Source organism: Pseudorasbora parva, chromosome 16, assembly GCF_024679245.1.
Source record: "Pseudorasbora parva isolate DD20220531a chromosome 16, ASM2467924v1, whole genome shotgun sequence".
NCBI lineage: Eukaryota > Metazoa > Chordata > Actinopteri > Cypriniformes > Gobionidae > Pseudorasbora > Pseudorasbora parva.
The window spans coordinates 21,017,978-21,036,530 of record NC_090187.1 but is presented as its reverse complement, the minus strand read 5'-3'; the positions used below and the strand labels follow the sequence as shown (position 1 = coordinate 21,036,530).

The 18,553-nt window shown below is 41.5% G+C and overlaps 1 protein-coding gene across 3 annotated transcripts; it reads right to left on the bottom strand.

Annotated features, from left to right (window-relative positions):
• Positions 1-608: 608 nt before the first annotated feature.
• On the bottom strand, positions 609-17,986 carry LOC137043303 (potassium/sodium hyperpolarization-activated cyclic nucleotide-gated channel 1-like). 3 transcript variants are annotated; one of them, XM_067419523.1, is made up of 11 exons: positions 17,869-17,986; positions 17,022-17,217; positions 16,817-16,918; positions 16,598-16,735; positions 8,678-8,839; positions 8,504-8,588; positions 8,070-8,194; positions 7,844-7,975; positions 7,437-7,674; positions 1,641-1,790; positions 609-1,438 (listed from the first exon to the last, which is right to left on the bottom strand). In XM_067419523.1, the coding sequence occupies exons 1-11, from the start codon at positions 17,949-17,951 to the stop codon at positions 1,392-1,394; spliced, it is 1,458 nt and encodes a 485-aa protein (XP_067275624.1). In that variant the 5' UTR covers positions 17,952-17,986; the 3' UTR covers positions 609-1,391. The 3 variants fall into 3 exon arrangements, with proteins under 3 accessions (XP_067275624.1, XP_067275626.1, XP_067275625.1); XM_067419525.1 differs by lacking the exon at positions 609-1,438 and having other exon boundaries at positions 1,679-1,790; positions 7,437-7,609; XM_067419524.1 differs by lacking the exons at positions 609-1,438; positions 1,641-1,790 and having other exon boundaries at positions 6,403-7,609.
• Between the last annotated feature and the right edge of the window lie 567 nt (positions 17,987-18,553).

Genomic DNA, 18,553 nt, shown 5'->3' with positions numbered 1-18,553 from the left:
TATGTTGGTATTTAAAAGTTTATGTTATGTTAGTGGTTTTGGAGGTTACCATTGTGGTGAAGTGTAGAGCTTGGGATAAGGATCTGCTAATGACAATTAAAGTTGTTTTAATAATAAAAAAAACAATGACTTTGGGCATGCTATGGATGTAACAAAGCCCATCTAGCCAATACAATCTTGTAATGTAAAAGGTTTTGTAAATGTTGTAAAAAATAGCATTTCACTTCAGAGTAATAAAACTTAATAGTTTTGGACAACCTGGTTTAACTTAAATGGCATTGAATTAACATTACGTAAAAAAAATTTGAGCGCTAAAACCCGAGAGTAGAGTAGAAGAAGTCAGTTTGTTTGGAAGAGGAAAGCATGGTATTAACTTTTCACCTCCAGCATCACACATTTGGAGTCCTGATTGAGAAACTTTGTTTCCTGTTCAATCATGTAAGTTTTGTTTCTCCTTATGTAGTGTATTTGGTTTCACTTGATGTATATAATTTATGAATGGGTTTATGTTAGAATTTATTTTCCCGTCTTTTTATAGATGGACTCTTTAAAGGTTACCATATTTGTATACTGTTGTGAGGAGTCTGCATGAATTACAAAGGCTCCACAGACATGGATGGTTCTCCCTGGGTTTCCTGAGGGAATGTCAAATCCTGACTCGGTGGACTATTAATGTTTCAGTGGATGATCTGAAGAACACTTGAAGAGTTTCATATTCGTTTGGTTTGAGTGAGGTTGTTCCAACATCATCAGGATTTGGACATCATCTTTAACTTTGACTGTTTTCAACTTTCACTGTAGTGATGCCATATGTACCTTAATAATCACTCATCTACAAGCCTGAGCTAAGCTGAGAAACATTTCATATTTGCATTGTCCTATGTATTTTTATTTATATATATTGATTTGTATCACAGACCATCTTGGTGTTTATATTTCTTTGATTTGCTGTATTGGTATTATTTCCATTTATTTTCATTTCATGTAAATGTATTACGTTGATAATTTTTTGGTGTACCTTAAACATTTTCTTTATATAAAGCTATAAGAATTGCATTTGGTCTCCAATCATTTGTGACAATATACTGGGAAAAATAATAAGCTATGTTTTGGCAGCGTTAAGATGGTGGGCCCCTCCTTTTATTCAGATATATGTAACTACGGGATGTTACAGTGGACCGTTGTTATAAAATAATGTTTACCAAAATAAACAATGTTAATTTAATTCAACATAACCCAATTACGTGGAACCTGTTGACATAAAAAAATTAAGTAAATCCAACGTAGAATTTTTTTTGAGTGAAAGTTAATATATTTAATTAAAAAAGTGATTTATTCTACAGATATATAATGTAACAACTGAAAGAAACACTGTGTGCTAGTCTGTCTTCTCACACACTGCTCGATGCTGATGCAACTTGGACACACACCTCACAACCTTCAACAAACAAATAAATCTTATCATTATGACAAATTATCTAGATTTTCTTCATTAATCTGTATCCCTGGTCTTCTAGTTAATGATTCATCAGTGCATGTTATTAGTCTTCATAATCCTACTTTTTTTTTTTTACCATGTAACGTTACAGAAGTCAAGGTTTTATCATGTATATCAAAGCAACTCATAATGTAAGACTTACTTTCGAGAGCTGATGCCCTCAGCTTGTTCACCACATCTGGGAACTTTTCCTCAATCTCCTGAAACTCTTCCAATGACAGGGAGAAAAGGCTGCAGGCGGTCAGAGCAGAAACTGTGGCCAACTGCCTTTCACCAAACAGGAAGCTGATCTCTGCAGAACCACAAAACTTTTTCAAATTGTGTGTATGAAGCTGGTTGTTTGACACAAATCGTCCGTGAGTTTCCGAGCGAATATTATCTGACTGACTGTCTGATCAATAGCTGCATCCAAAACTGGCAAATGCTTATAATCTGATATAATGAGCATATTGAGGAACCATTGGCCATGTGTGTGAATATACTGTACTTCCCTACTATATAGTAGGTAAAAAGAGTAGTTTGTCCAAATTCATAGTATTCATAAAACAGACAATGGGTCCCCGACCGTATGTCTTACCACTTCCCATGAGATTCTGAAGTGGCATCCAATGGATTTTACACAAAGTAAGAAGCACCTACTCAGAGTCTAGATTTGCAAATAAATCGTCAGGTTCATAGCATTAAATGATTTTGGCCTTTTTTTGTTTGTTTGTTTGCCACACCTCTTTTTTCATAGTTCTCAATATGATCACGAAACAAATTCATAACTTCAATTAATTAAGCGATTTGTACTACCGGTATAGTGTAGCAAATCTCAACAGCATGATTACTATACTGTCAAAAAAATTGAAACTATTTCATCACCCACCTAAATGTAATAAAAATCTGTATAGTAAATTTTTCTTCACATGCATCACTTTTACATAGAAGGAGGAATCTTCTCAACCACCACCAATGTGCAGCATCAACCTGGATGATGCGGCGGCAGCCATATTCCGCCAGAACACTCACCACACACCAGCTGATTGGTGGAGAGGAGACAGAGTGATTAAGCCAATCATTATATGGGGATTATTAGGAGGCCATGATGGACGGAGGCCAATGGGCAAATTTGGCCAGGATGCCGGGGTCTTTATCAAAGAACATCCTGGGATTTTTAACGACCAAAGTTGGGACCTCGGTTTAACGTCTCATTCAAAAGACAGAATTATTTTAACCTTTTTCTTCCTTTTTTTAATATCTATAGAATTTGCAATGAAAAATAGCAACATACTCGTTTAGAAACTATTGCTACACTACAACATGCTTCAGTTGTTATGAACACCGATCGGGCATAAAATTATGATCACTGACAGGTGAAATGAATATTACAGATTATCTCTTCATCACAGCACCTGATAGCGGGTGGGATATATTAGGCAGCAAAGTGAACATTTTGTCCTCCAAGTTGATGTGTTAGAAGCAGGGAAAATTGGCAAGCATAAGGATTTGAGCTGATTTGACAAGGTCCAAAAAGTGAAAGCTATATACTGGGTTAAGAACAAATCCAAAACTGCAGCTCTTGTGGGGTGTTCTCAGTCTGCAGTAAGTATGTATCAAAAGTGGTGCAAGGAAAGAACAGTGGTAAACTGGCGACAGTGGGCACCAAGGCTCATTGATGCACGTGGGGAGTGAAGGCTGAACCGTGAGGTCCTGGATGTTATCATCTGCTATCGTAATGAGGCTTCTCCTCATAGTCTTATCGTTTAGTTTGTTTTTGTAAACATTTTTGTTATTTTTGTGAGTTTAAATATGTTTAAGGTCTACATTATCTGTCTTACTAAAGTTGAGGGAATCCTATTTTGATGGGTATCATAGTTTTCAGGTAGAGAAAGGGAGAGCTTGCACGCAGTTTATCTGAGTTGTTTTGCAGATACAGATTTACCAGTTATAAACTGCACTTACGAAAAAGCACATGGTCTGTATATGTTTGTTTATTGTTAATTGTGTGAGTGTTTTTGTGTCTTTGCAGTGTATGTTAATGATAATGGAATGGAGATAGAGAGTTTCTGAATGAGACGTAATGTGCACGCTTTGTTTGTTCAGCTGATTTTCAGGTGATTTTTTGGAGTGAAAAACGATGTTATAAACCAGTGTTGTAGTCGAGACCAGCTGATTCGAGTCCGAGTTCAGAGAGGGTCGAGTCCGAGTTCAGAGAGGGTCGAGTCCGAGTTCAAAAAGGGTCGAGTCCGAGTCGAGACCAAGACAAGAGAGAGCCGCTGCAATCATAGATATATTTACATAGAGACCTCATTCGACCGATCCACGCAGGCACTATTGAGGAATCTATATATAAATACACACACACACACACACACACACACACACACACACACACACACACACACACACACACACACACACACACACACACACACACACACTGTATAAATAAAATGATCGCGCCAGGATACAGGATAAGTGGACGTTGTTCGCAGAATGTTTTTGTTTTTTTAGAGTCTAACTACATAATAACTATTTGTGCTCTTATATGAAAACTGAATAACAGATGATGTAGCAGACATTTCCACACATAGTTAAGAGCTAGAGGCTCGCTCCACATGACATCCTTCCTGACCTTCCAGTCCTGCTACCTTTGCTTTAGTCATGTGCAGTTGCGGGTAAGAAACCCACACATCATTGGAAGGATCAAACATCAATTTAAAGAAATATTAACATAGAGTAATAATCATGAATATTTTATATGGGACTCGGAAACAAGTCACAGTCATAATATGTTCAAATGCGAGTCAATTCCGAGTCCAAATGCACACGAGTCCATGAAGAGACCGTTTTTATTTTAGGGATTCATTCAACAATACAGTTCAATACATACCTTGGTTTTTAACCACGGTTTTCGGTTCGGTTTAGTTTTTAGCTATTCTGTTATTAGGCGACAGGAACACAAAGAGGTTAAGGAGAAAATGTTTTTATTGCAATACTCTTTCTATATTTTACTTAAAAGACTTGAAAAACCTTACTTAAATTTAAAACTTTAAGTAAGTTTTTTATATAATGATTTAAATATATATAATGATTTACAGGGGCAGCTCAGAGATGTACAGCAGCATTTAAGTATGAAATTGAATGACTAAATGTAGGCTAAAATTAAAACTACGTTGTCTTCAATATCCAATATAGCCTACATTGATTAAAAGCTACTGTATTAAAGTTTTTTTTTTTAAAATTATTATTCAAGAGCAGTGAGTGATTTTCTATTTGTCTTTTGTTTTATTAACATAATTTTAGAGCTGAACTGTCCCTTTAAAGGACAACTCCAGTGAGAAATGAACCTAGGGGTAATTAACAGATGGTTACCGAGTAGATCGTTCTCTGGGATGTGTTTTCATGAAAATCGAATGTAAAGAGTTTTATCTTTAAAAACAGATTAGCTTATAACGCTTGTCTATGGGGCACAGGGTAGACACAGGGTGGTAAAATTAAATCGCTAGTTAATACCACTAACAAGGCTCAAAATAGCCTCACACTAACACAGTAGCATAATGAGGGTCCCTACATGCAAACCGAAGCATTGAGAACTTTGTAAGTGTACAAACAGTTTAATAAGAAGATACTTTATAAACATAGTGCCTTACGCGTTCACGGACAGGCGCCATCTTGGAAAACTAAACTCGACGAATCGATCCATGAGCGCTGTTCTAAGCGAGCTGGTCGATAGGAATTAAGTTTGTGAAATATAATAACATGGGACATTTTTATTTTTATTTATTTATTTTCTCTGTCGCGTTCAGTGTTTTCATCCGGAAAAAACGGACCATATGAGGTTCCAAGTCACAGTTCATCACTAGCACAGCGTTCGTGACTCGATGAGTCGAGACTGTTTTCTAAGATGGCGCCTGTCCGTGAAGGCGTAAGGCACTATGTTTATAAAGTATCTTCTTATTAAACTGTTTGTACACTTACAAAGTTCTCAATGCTTCGGTTTGCATGTAAGGACCCTCATTATGCTACTGTGTTAGTGTGAGGCTATTTTTAGCCTTGTTAGTGGTATTAACTAGCAATTTAATTTCACTACTCTGTGCCCCATAGACTAGTGTTATAAGCTAATCTGTTTTTAAAGATAAAACTCTTTACATTCGATTTCCATGAAAACGCATCCCAGAGAACGATCTTCTCTGTAACCATCTGTTAATTGCCCCTAGGTTCATTTCTCACTGGAGTTGTCCTTTAAAGACAACGTGTTCTCTAGGCTGTGCTGCTGTCAATTTAAGACCTGCTCGCATCTCATATACAGACACACGATTTTACTTATACTTTAGACATAACGACTGTGTTTATATATGTTAACCTTTTGTGTATTCGAAAGTAGCGCAGTAAGACTTAGTCCAGTAATCGCATGTGTCTGACAGGCTTTTAGTTTTAGTGCGCACACTAGGCACATGTAAAACTGTGCATAAGCACGCATGAAAATAATGTGGAAATAACTTTTGTGATTGTGAATAACTATAGTGTTCTGTGAGTATAACTCTCTGACTCCAGAATTTCAAGCGTGGCTAAACACTCCCTTAACTATAGTGCATATGATTGGATGTTTGCTCATATCAGCAGGTAGAATCTTGTAAATAATTAATTAAATGCAAAACGGGGGGTACTCTGGGTTCGGGCCAAATTCTGAGCCCGGAGCCCTCCCCCGGACAACACGGCAAATACGCATAATCTTTACTCTATTTAATTTGATGTAAGTGTGAACTAATGAAACTTAAGGGGGCCGAATAATTTTGCACGCCCGATTTTTTTTTTTTATTAAAAAAGTTTGACATATCCAATAAATTTCGTTCCACTTCATGATTGTGTCCCACTTGTTATTGATTCTTCACAAAAAATTACAGTTACATAACTATATATATATAGTTGTCATTTTTTTGCCGCAAATAAATAAATACATTCATAAATAATCATGCAGACTTTAGACCTAGCTTCCAGGTTGTATTGCTGTTAACATTATTTAAATGTAACTTTTTATTGCAGGTGCAGTCGGTTGAAACAACGCAAGTCCCAGCAACACACTTCCAACACCTATTCGAGACTTTTTTTTTATTTCTTGTGAAGTTGTTGTTTGGTATCTTTAGCAAGTTACTGTGTTACCATAGAGTTAATAAGACTTTTACATAATACTCAAAGTTGCATGTGGGCCACATTAGGGCCATTAGATTTTAATTTTAGATCAGATTTTAATATAATGCCATTAGATCACATAGGGGCCACATAAAATTGGGTTGTTTGGTCAGATCTCTTCTCCACCAGGATTGCGTCTCGTTTAGTCTTGTCTGGCTTATGCGTGTGTCTATATCTACCTAACTGTCTCAAGTTTACGTGCTAAATCTGTACTCTGCCCAGCTCACCTGCCCCTGAATGCAGTGACCGGCTCCTCATGTTCACCTGTCTACGGCTGCTGCTGCCTGCCTCCTCTGTTGTCTGTTCCCGTCTATAGACCCATCTACCCAGCCTGAGTCTACATCCGCTTAAGTTGATTGTTAAGAGAGACTTTTTGTTTGTCAGCCTGTGGCCAATTGCCTTATTTACATTAAAAAACATTATTATCTGCTTTCACTTTTGGGTCCTCTCTCCCTTTTGCGTTGTGACATATAATTATGTTCAAATTCATTTGCTTTCATACAGTATAAAAAATCTCACCTGCTTGATTGCTTGTAATATGTAAACTATATGATCACCCAGTTCTTATCTGATTAAAGTGACTATAAGGCATGAAGAAATTAAGATAATAACAGTAACATAATTTTCTGTAAAGCTTCTTTGAAACAATGTGTTTTTGAAAAGTGCCAAATTTGACTTAACAAGCAATGCAATGCGGACCAGGCTTTATGTTGTTACTCTACACAAGACTACATTTGACACAACAAGTGTTCTCATACATCACCTCCAAAGTGATCTCCATCACACAGCTCCATTTGGAAAAATTCGTTCTTCACAAGCACCCGTCCATAGCCAATGAAGAACATATGGCCAGCTTGAGCATCCTGATGAATGATGATGTCGCCAGTATTGAAGAACTCCTTTTCCAACTTGATCAAGATGGCATCTGTGAATTCTCTGTTAACCGTCATAAACATAGAGTCTTTGATCATCAGGTTGGAAGAGATTTTTGCCATAATATCCTTTGAAACAGAAAACATGTCACTGTTAAAAATATATATAAAATTCATACTCCATTTGAGCAAACCCTGAGTTTTAATAAACCTGCTTGGACAGCAGTAAAATTTGATGCGTGTTATCTGTATGATTTTTGCTAATTTCTAAGTTCATATTTATTAATTATTTAGAAACCTTTTTGAGCCGTATTGGCAGCATGTCAAGGATGTTCTCCTTATCCCACTTCCACTTGTGCTGGGCAGTGATACGTTGGCGCAACATTCTGGGCAGATTTTGGAACATTGTGGAGGATTGTAGCTGATTAATCTGAAATATTAACATATCATGGCATACTTTTATCAGAGCTACCTAATATTAATTTCTTGAATAAACAAATATAAACAATAAAATTTTAATTCACCTTCATGTTTGCATTGCCAGTCATATACAAGCTCCAAACTGCTAACATCAAGCAAGAAATGAGTGCAAAACACATGAAAAACCCAACCACCATACTAACAACAGCTAGCCACTGTTCATCCACACCTAAAAAAACAAAACAGGAAATCACTTTAGCACAATGTAAACTACTTATTTTATAGTTCTTCAGTGGTGTTTACCAAGCCGTTGCTTTTTTCCCCTTTTCTTTTTTATCTGGCAGATGGAAATTATTTCTGACACATTTCTGATCATAGATTAATACTTTGTGTCACAGGTTTTTGAAAAGTCCTCAATCCTGATAGTAAATGTAATGCTGGCCATAGAAAACGCCAATGATTAAAGTGTTTTCAGGAGACATTATTCTAATTCTAATCTAAAAATGGATTCATGTTGAAAGAATGCTGTGCAACGTACGTCTTGGTTTCGCAAATGATCCCCAGGCCATTTGAGAGAAAGCTCTGAAGGAAGCATAGGAGTATTTTTCCCCGATTGAGGTATTCTAAAAAAAATGTAACAGAAAAAAGAAGACATGTTATACACATCATGTTAACAAATGACTGCATAAGAAAAACAAAAATTGAAACATACCACAATTTTCTCTTCTACAACCCATGAGTCTTTGGGAAACTCTTCCATTACTGATAAGAAGTACTGAACGCAAGAGTTCCAGTGCCAAATTAGGACCACCATCAGGAACACAAAAAACACCCTGAATGTCTGCTTGACAACTTTGAGCTGTATATCAGAGACCTAAAATGACAGATAAAATAACATAAAGTCTCCATAGAACAATAAGGGTGTACAAAATACAACCAAAATGTCTTGTTGCTTGCAGGCGTTATGACAGGTGAGGACAATGTGAGAAAATACTACAAAAATGTAAAAATAAAAATCTCCAAAAATCACTGTTTTGGTTTCTTAATTCTTTACATCATCAGATCATTTTCTGAAAAAGTAGAGAATAACCGTCTCAGGTTACGTATGTAACCCTAGTTCCCTGAGGGAACGAGACGCTGCGTCGAAACGCTGTGAGAACGCCTCTGCGTTAATGCGTCGTGAAGCGCCTGTAGAACCATTTCATGGGAAAAAAGATCGATCGTCGGCGTGATGACGTCATCGACCGGAAGCTATAAAGCGTCGTGAAAACAAACAGGAACTAACTTCTGATAAAGCCTGAAGTAAGTGATCACGGACACGCCGGGAGTATGGCAAAGCGACGCAGCGTCTCGTTCCCTCAGGGAACTAGGGTTACATACGTAACCTGAGACGTTCCCTTTCGGGGAACTCGAGCTGTGTCGAAACGCTGTGAGAACGCTTATACCCACAACGCCATAGGACCAAGTGTCTCGTATGTGTGAAGCCGAAGCGCACGCGGTTACGAGAGTACCTGCGCCCCAACAGTAGATGCCAGGTCTAGTTCGTAGAACCTGACGAAGGTTAATGGAGACGACCATCTGGCCGCGTTGCAAATATCATGGAGGGAAGCCCCCGACAAAAGTGCTTTCGAAGCAGCCATACCCCTGGTAGAATGCGCCCGGACAGCCAGTGGAGACGGCTGCCCGGCCGCCTCGTAAGCAAGTGAAATGGCCTCGACCACCCACTTGCTCATCCTCTGCTTAGATACTGGGGCCCCTTTCTTAGGGGGCCCGAAACAGACAAACAGCTGATCAGTTTTCCTCCACAGGGCAGCTCTGTGGACATAAGTATCTAGTGCTCTAACAGGGCACAGCAGATTTAATCTTTCCTGGTCTGACATCGTGAAAGGAGGAGGAAAGAACGCTTGAAGAGTAATGGGGCCCCGTGGGCTCGTAGGAACCTTGGGGACATAACCCGGCCTGGGATGTAGAAATGCTTTCACCATCCCCGGCGCAAACTCTAGACATGAGGGCCCTACAGACAGGGACTGAATATCTCCTATTCTTTTGAGAGATGAAATAGCCAAAAGGAATATAGTCTTGAGGGTGAGGAACTTATCCGAAACCTCCTCCAAGGGTTCAAACGGAGGCTCGGACAAGCCCCGCAAAACAATGGCTAAGTCCCATGCTGGGACCCTCGAGTGCATAACAGGCCTCAACCTTAAAGTGCCATGGAGGAAACGTGTAATCAGAGGGTGTCTTCCCAAAGACCCTCCACCCAAAGGGACATGGAAGGCACCCAAGGCCGCCACGTACACCTTTATTGTGGAGGGGGTCAACCCTGCCGAGAACCTTGCCTGCAGAAACTCCAGCACTGTACCAACCGGGCAGTTAACTGGGTCCCACTGGCGTTCTCTGCACCATGCTGAGAAAAGTTTCCATTTCAGAGCGTACAGTTTCCTCGTGGACGGAGCTCTGGAGTGGAGGATGGTCTCTACGACCTCGGCCGAGAGACCTTCCTCTATGAGCCTAGCCCCCTCAGAGGCCAGTGCCCGGTTGCATAAAACACCTTAAGTTTTTCCCTTAAGTATGATACTTAAGGCGTGATTTCCCCTTATCTAAGGGAATGATTTAAGGGTGTTGCATATAATCCCTTAAACGGTTCTCTTAGGTAAGGGACGCCGCTAAGTGTTTCACGACTGCGACCCAGGTTTTACCGTTATAAAATTCTACTGTTGCCATAGACACGCTACGCTGGCGGGTTAGAGAGTGAAGCTGAGATTCAACAAGAGGAATATTACACGGAGTGAGAGAACATTATTGTCTTAAATCAAATAAAAATGATCACTGCTGAGGATAAACGATTTGAAGATCACGACAAAATAAAATACTATGCTTGGTAACGTTATTTGTTTCACACGTTAGACCTTTTTAGCAAAAATCAGCTTCAACACCAGCAGAGCGCCAGCAGCACGCCAAACCATGCAGCAAAGTGAGGTTTTATTGCTTCTTTGTTAACAATTATTTTAGTCTATTGTTAATTTTACTTAGAACAGCCTTGATATAATTTTTAGATTTTTTTCATTATTCCTTCAAAACACTTGTGAACTGCAGAAAGACGCAAATATCCTCTCCAGCCGCGACAAGAGAAAAAGTGCTAGAACTGCAGATAAACATCCTACTGCTTCAAAAGACAAAACTGCAATTAGAGATCGAAAAACTTAAAAAGGAGAAGGAAAGACCTTTACAACTTCATTCTTAATAACAAACTAATGCAGCTACAAAGTGAAGGAAAAATAAAATGCACATCAATTGACGAATATTTTTTTTTATGACAGATCTGACAGGCATTGTATTTATTTATGATTTATTTATTTATATTTCATTTATTTATATGTATGACTATTGTCCATAGGCTACTAGCTAAACTAATTAAAGAATGCATTTACGATGGCATCTCTGACAACAAATCCAGCCCGTTGAAAATCTTGTTGATTTTCTTCATGAGCCTCTTCTGCTTCTGCTTCTTGAGCCTCTTCTTCGACATCATCTCCCTCTTCACAATGCATCTTTGACATGTTAAAAAGAACAACGCTGGCGACAATAATTCTGCAGACGTGCAGCTCGCTGTGGAGACAGTGAAATCTGCGTTTGAGCTGTCCGATCGTCCTCTCAATTATAGACCGTGTGTGTGTCAACGCATTGTTGTATCTTTCATAGGATCAAACGATGACCATAATTATCAACAAGTCAAAATACATTTTAATACATTGATAAAATATTTTCAAAAAGTTGACAAGCCTATATGTTTTTACTTAATTTTCAACTTTTTAAAGTTAATAGGCTATAGCTCTCTGTCAAAATCCTAGAGTCATGTGTACTCCCTGGCCATGATGCAACAACATTTCTAATTCTGCACACATGGTCACACTAGCTGCACATTAACAGAATGGTAATTTTTTCTGTTCTTCATGCGTGCGGGGAGCCTGAATTCTGACATGTGTGCCATCGATTACACCACTTATTCGAGGAAACCCCGCTTTCCGAAAAAAAGAGGTTTGAATGGCATCCAGTTCAACACGCGATGAAAATGTCACAGTTTGGCTTAAATGACGGCAGAGAGTCCCTGCAACCCGGTGAATAACTCTACTAACTGACGATTTATGAACATGGAAAACATCTCCCACTACAGACTGGAAACTCCCAGTTGCAAAGAACCGAAGTGCTATAAGCAACTGTAACACAGAGGGTAGTGAGCGGTTGCGCTGGGTAACATGATCAAGATCGCCTTCCAGTTTGTTAGCGATCTCATATATCCCGCGGCGATCAAATCTATATTCGCGAAGCATTTTTTCATCGCTAAGATGGTCCAGAGGATTCTCTCTATCGCGAAAAATTCGCTTTGGCACATTTACATCTTCAACAGGATCAATAAACTCAGCTATTTTTTTCTCATTAATGTTCGTCAACTCTTAAGGTAAACTTTTCCTAACCTTAAACTATACTTAGGAAAATGACAGTTAAGGGGCGTTATGCAACACTTAACGGTTTTTAAGGGATTACTTAAGTGAAAAATAGACATTTGAGGATAATTCTAAGGGTTTATGACGTTTCAGTTTAATAAACCCTTAAGTGATACTTAAGGGTTATTTTATGCAACACCCTTAAGTTTAAGGGAAACCTAAGGGCGATCTTAAGGGAAATTTTCACTTAAGGTGTTTTATGCAACCGGGCACAGGCCCACAGTTTCCACATCTCTGGGCGTGGGTGCAGGAATCTCCCGCCCGCCTGAGAGAGTAGATCCCTCCTGGTCGGAATCTCCATCGGAGAGCCTTCCAGGAGAGATATCAGGTCCGAAAACCATACTCGGGTCGGCCAGTACGGAGCCACTAGAAGTACCTGGGCCCCGTCCCGGCGTACCCTCTCCAGAACTCCTGGAAGCAAGACAATCGGGGGGAAGGCGTACAGAGGTAGCCTCGGCCACTCCTGTACCATGGCATCCAACCCCAGCGGGGCTGGATGGGTCAGAGAAAACCACTGCGGGCAGTGAGAATTCTCCGCCGAAGCAAATAGGTCTATTTCTGCTCTCCCATATACCTTCCATAGGAGCTCCACCACCTCTGGGTGGAGTCTCCATTCCCCGGGCCTCAGCCCCTGCCTCGACAGGCTGTCCGCTTCCTGATTCAGGACCCCCGGGATATATACTGCTCTGATCGACAGTAATTTCCCCTGGGCCCACAGGAGGATCCGATGTGCCAATTTGTCCAATGGACGGGACCTCAGACCCCCCTGATGATTTATATAGGCGACCACCAATGTGTTGTCTGACCTGACTAGCACATGGTGGCCCCTGAGGTTGGGCAGGAACTGTTTCAATGCAAGAAACACTGCGAGCATCTCTAGCCGATTTATGTGCCAGTGCCGCTGATGTTCCTGCCATAGACCCTGGGATGAGCGACCACTCATGGTCGCCCCCCAGCCCGTGAGAGAGGCATCTGTCGTTAGCTTTACTCGACGAACATGAGCCCCTAACACGGGACCCTGAGATAAAACCCCCGGGTTTTTCCACATGACCAGAGCACGTAGGCATCGCCGCGTGACTGTGATCGTGCGGAGCGGATTTCCCCTCGGGGAGAATCCTCTTGTCTTGAGCCACCACTGCAGTGGCCTCATGTACAGTAGGCCAAGAGGTATAACATTGGACGCTGCTGCCATGAGACCTAACAGTTTCTGGAACTGTTTCACAGTGACGGCCCGGCCTAGCTTCTGTTCTTTGACTGCTGCCAGGATCGATGCTATGCGTGTTGGCGATAATTGCGCCCGCATTATTACCGAGTCCCAGCTCACACCTAGAAAAGTGGTTCTCTGAGCCGGAGAAAGCACACTCTTCTTGGCGTTCAGCCTCAACCCCAACTTCGACATATGTGCGAGAACAGCATCTCGATGCTGAACCGCCATCTGCTCTGTATTCGCTAGAATCAGCCAGTCGTCGATATAATTCAGTATGCGGATGCCCTGCAGACGCAACGGCGCCAGAGCTGCATCCACACACTTGGTGAATGTGCGGGGTGACAGTGCTAGACCGAAAGGAAGTACTCGATATTGGTATGCCTCTCCCCCGAAGGCAAACCTGAGAAACTTCCTGTGATGTGGAAGGATGGAGACATGAAAAGACGCATCTTTGAGGTCTATGGTGACAAACCAATCCTCTAGTTTGATCTGCGACACAATCTGTCTGAGTGTGAGCATCTTGAACTTGAGCTTGGCCACCGAGCGATTTAGTAGACGCAGATCTAATATCGGGCGTAAGCCCCCATCCTTCTTCGGCACGATGAAGTAACGGCTGTAAAACCCAGACTCCCTGCTGGGAGGGGGAACCCTCTCTATAGCCCCTTTTTGCAGGAGTGTCTGTACTTCTTGTGCCATTACCAGAGCCTGCTCCGGGCCCACCTCTGTAGGTAGGACACCGCTGAAAGGAGGTGGCCGACTTTTGAATTGAATGGCGTACCCCCTTTCTATTATCTGCAGGACCCAATGAGATATATTTGATAGACGTTTCCACTCGTCTAGAAAATCTACTAAGGGAACCAGCCTCTCGAGGCTGGCCTCTGGTGTACTTTGAGCAACAAGCACAGTGCCCTGAAGCGGCGAACCGGCAGGGAACGACTGACTTGACTGCTCGGGGGCCCCCCGAGGGGGGCGCGGACCACCCTCGGGTGGCCCGCGGAGACCGACTGCGCCCCGGCATTGCGGCGGGGTTGGCAGCGCGGCCCCCAGAGGGTGCCGCAGGGAAACGGGTACCGTTGGCAGGGGTAAACACCGTTTCCCTACGGGGGGAACCACCCTCAGTGTCCTGACGCTTCTGGCGTCAGGAACGCTTTGACGAGGCCTTCTTGGCGATCAGGACTGTCCTCAGATCAGCCCTGCCCCTCGAAGGCCTCGTCTGAGAGCGCCGCCCCTCGTCCCCGCGCTGAGGGGGAGTTCGGGTAGCGACGCTCTGCTTCTGTTTTGCCCTGTGTGAGGCGCTCGTACTCGGTTTGGGCTGCTTGATGTCAGCAGCAGCCCCAGGGACCTGAACCCTGAGAGGGAGAAACTGCTTGAGCGCCGCAGCTAGCTTTTTGGACTCCTGGAACCTCTCGGTGACAGTATAGACTGCGTCACCGAAGAGGCCTCCAGGAGAAAGAGGCCCCCACTGCATCACTACTGTCCAGATCCCTCAGCAGGTCAGCCTGGTATGCCTGCACTATTGCCATAGTGTGCAGGCACGCAGCCGCCTGACCCGCTGCCGAGTACGCTTTGCCCACCAACGCCGACGTTGTTTTTAGAGGTCTGGTGGGCAAAGACGGGGTTTTAAGGGACGATGCCGAGGAAGGCGAGAGATGGCTCGCGAGCGTCTCTTCAACCTTTGGCATCGCCCCATACCCATACTGTTTCAGCCCAGCGATGTTACTATAGACGAAGTCTGTGGGCTGAAAACACGGTATGATGCCGGTCTCTTCCACGATCTTTCCACCTCAGTGTGCAAGTCGTGAAAGAACGGCAAGCCCCGCCGCTGAGGCTCTGAAGCGCGAGAAGCCCGGAATCTCTCGTCTAATTTACTTGCATGCTTTCTTCCTGCCTCATATCTCTCGGTTGGCCAGTCGATGTTAAGCCTGGCCACCGCTCGCGTCAGAACCTCAACGAGCTCCTCGCATGCAGGGGACTGAAGTGGCGAGTCTTCAGTCTCGATGCTTTCAACGTCCACCTCCTCAGAGCTGGACAGATGAAGCACCGGCGACTCTGTCGGGGGGGAAGAAACCGCCATGCGCGCTTCCATGCCCCGAGAAGAGCCGCTGGATGGTGCAGGTGAGGGCAGAGATAAGGCAGCGCCCGTCTCTAACCCCTCTGCAACATCCAATTGTGATCCCCACGACTGCAGCCTCCGCTCCGCCTCGGCGGCAGCGGGACCAGAGCCGCGGGGAACACGAGCCGAGGCACCCTCCTCGAAGAGTGCCCGGCGGGAGCGCAGCGTTCTCAGCGGTAGTCTCTCGCAATGCTCGCAAGCAGCCCCCTCGAGGGCTGCCTGGGCATGCTGCGCTCCCAAGCATGCAACACAGAGAGAGTGTGTATCCCCACCCGTGATGTAGCGTGGGCAGGGAGGAACACACTTCCTGAAATTGCTGCTTTCACTCGCCATTTCTATCTATTTATTTTCTCTTTTCTTTGTTAATATAGGAATATTTAACAAAAAGGGTGGAAAATCTCTGATAATAGACAGACAAAAACACCAAATAGACAGACAGGTTCACACAGATCACTTGCTGAAGACTCAGAAGCTAGTTCCTGTTTGTTTTCACGGACGCTTTATAGCTTCCGGTCGATGACGTCATCACGCCGACGATCGATCTTTTTTCCGATGGAATGGTTCTACAGGCGCTTCACGACGCATTAACGCAGAGGCGTTCTCACAGCATTTCGACGCAGCTCGAGTTCCCCGAAAGGGAACAGTCCTTTACAACATGTCTTTATATATTTATCATTTTCACCCCAGTGAGCAAGCCAAATGTGACTGTAGCAAGAAAAGTTCTCCTCTGGCTGACTGTGCAGTGAAAACATAATATTGCAATAAATAATTTCCTGCATAAACATGACGGTGAGTGGTGCAGCAACTTACACTTTCCAGATCAAAGCAGAATCTCAGAAGCTTTGACACCCGGAGTAAACGGATCAAACTGAGAATCCTACAAACCATCAGTATCCGCACCATCTTCGAAGCCATCAGTGAAAGTGTGTCAGCGTGATAAAAATGCTCCTGTGGTAAATTGTTTTTACTGTAAGATGTATCTCAACAATTTGATCAGTGTGAGTGATATTAACAGACAAATCAAATTACCATAATAACAATGATAGCATCGACCGGAAATGCAGCCACCACATCAGGAACAAACCAAGACCTGAAATAATCCTGTTTTATTAGTTTTGGATCAAGGATGGCCTAGACAGAAAACAGGAACGCATTGTATAAATTTTTAGCAATATTTTTAGAAAGGTGCATCATTAATATTACACTATACAAGACAACAAAGTCATGTTCCTACCTGACCGTCTTCATTTAAAATGCCTATTCGAAAATTAAGTCCAATGTCAAAACAAAACAAGATGTCTGATAATAAATTAAAGGCCATCCAGTATTTGTGGGCAGTATCGTGAATATCATCAGAAAATGCAATGTCTAGAGGAACTGTTATAAGATTCACAAATGAAAAGACCACCATAAATGCAAGGTAGTACTGCCTGAAAGACAGAAAAACAAAACAAATGTTAGCATTCCTTTCAGCACTGTGATGGCATTAATGGCTCATTGACACATACAGAGACATTTGTATATATATACAAACACATTATGTGATCAATTTAATTGCAAGTGTTACATAATATTACATATTATAAAGTAAAATATCTCGCTTCCAGCATATTATTGATAATGTGCCTTCAATATTCACTTTTTTGTGCTTCAAATTTTGAGTTGCCAGTTGCTACCATTATTATGGCTGAATTGGCCATGATATTTTTTAATATGACTCTGATTGTAGGCTACTTGTTTGAAAGAAGAATATAATATAGCTAACGTTACACATATGGATGGCTTGAGGGTGAGTAAATTATGGGATAATTTTCATTTTGCGTGAAATAACCCTTTAAGGTTAAACGTAGTGCTATCGTCTGTCATTCATGCTCTTTATAACCATAGATATGTATACATATCTATGTTTATAACCCGTCCAAGAGATAAAATGAGACGTCATCGTATTTTTCTTTTGATCAAGTACAACGATCACACTTCTAATTATCATTATGCTAAATAATTAGAAACTGCATGAGTTTGATTAATGTGAAATATTAATAGAAATACGTTATGAGCCTGTTAACTTAACGTAGGCCTACCTGAAGTGACTCCGTGGATTCAAGACCCAGCTGAAGGTTTCACCTCCAGCTTTGTTTTTCGTATTTTCAAAACTAACAGTCATGTTTACGTCTTTTTATGTCCGTTTTTTTCGCGATCACTTAACGTTAATCTTCACTCATTTGCAGACATTTGCCAAATCTTTTCCACTACTGTCATACGTTATTCTCGTACTTATTTATGTTTGAATTTTAAAGTGACGCACACGTCTGCCTTTCAAGTTAAATGTATATATTTAAATTTGTTGCATTTTTTAATCACTTTGTTTGGCAGTTTTACATTGTGACTCACGTCATGCTGAGGACAGGTTTAAGCCTAGACAATGTATCCACAAAGGCGTAGATTTGATCTATCTATCTATCTATCTATCTATCTATCTATCTATCTATCTATCTATCTATCTATCTATCTATCTATCTATCTATCTATCTATCTATCTATCTATCTATCTATCTATCTATCTATCTATCTATCTATCTATCTATCTATCTATCTATTTTTTACAAAAGAAAAGTGTGTATAACACTTTGTGTATTAATATAACTAATAATAACTAAATAAATAACTAAATAAACTAAATAACTAAATAAAAATATTTAACAAGATAAGAAATATTACTATTACAAAAACATTTTCATTATTAAAACATTTTCATTTATTTAAGAA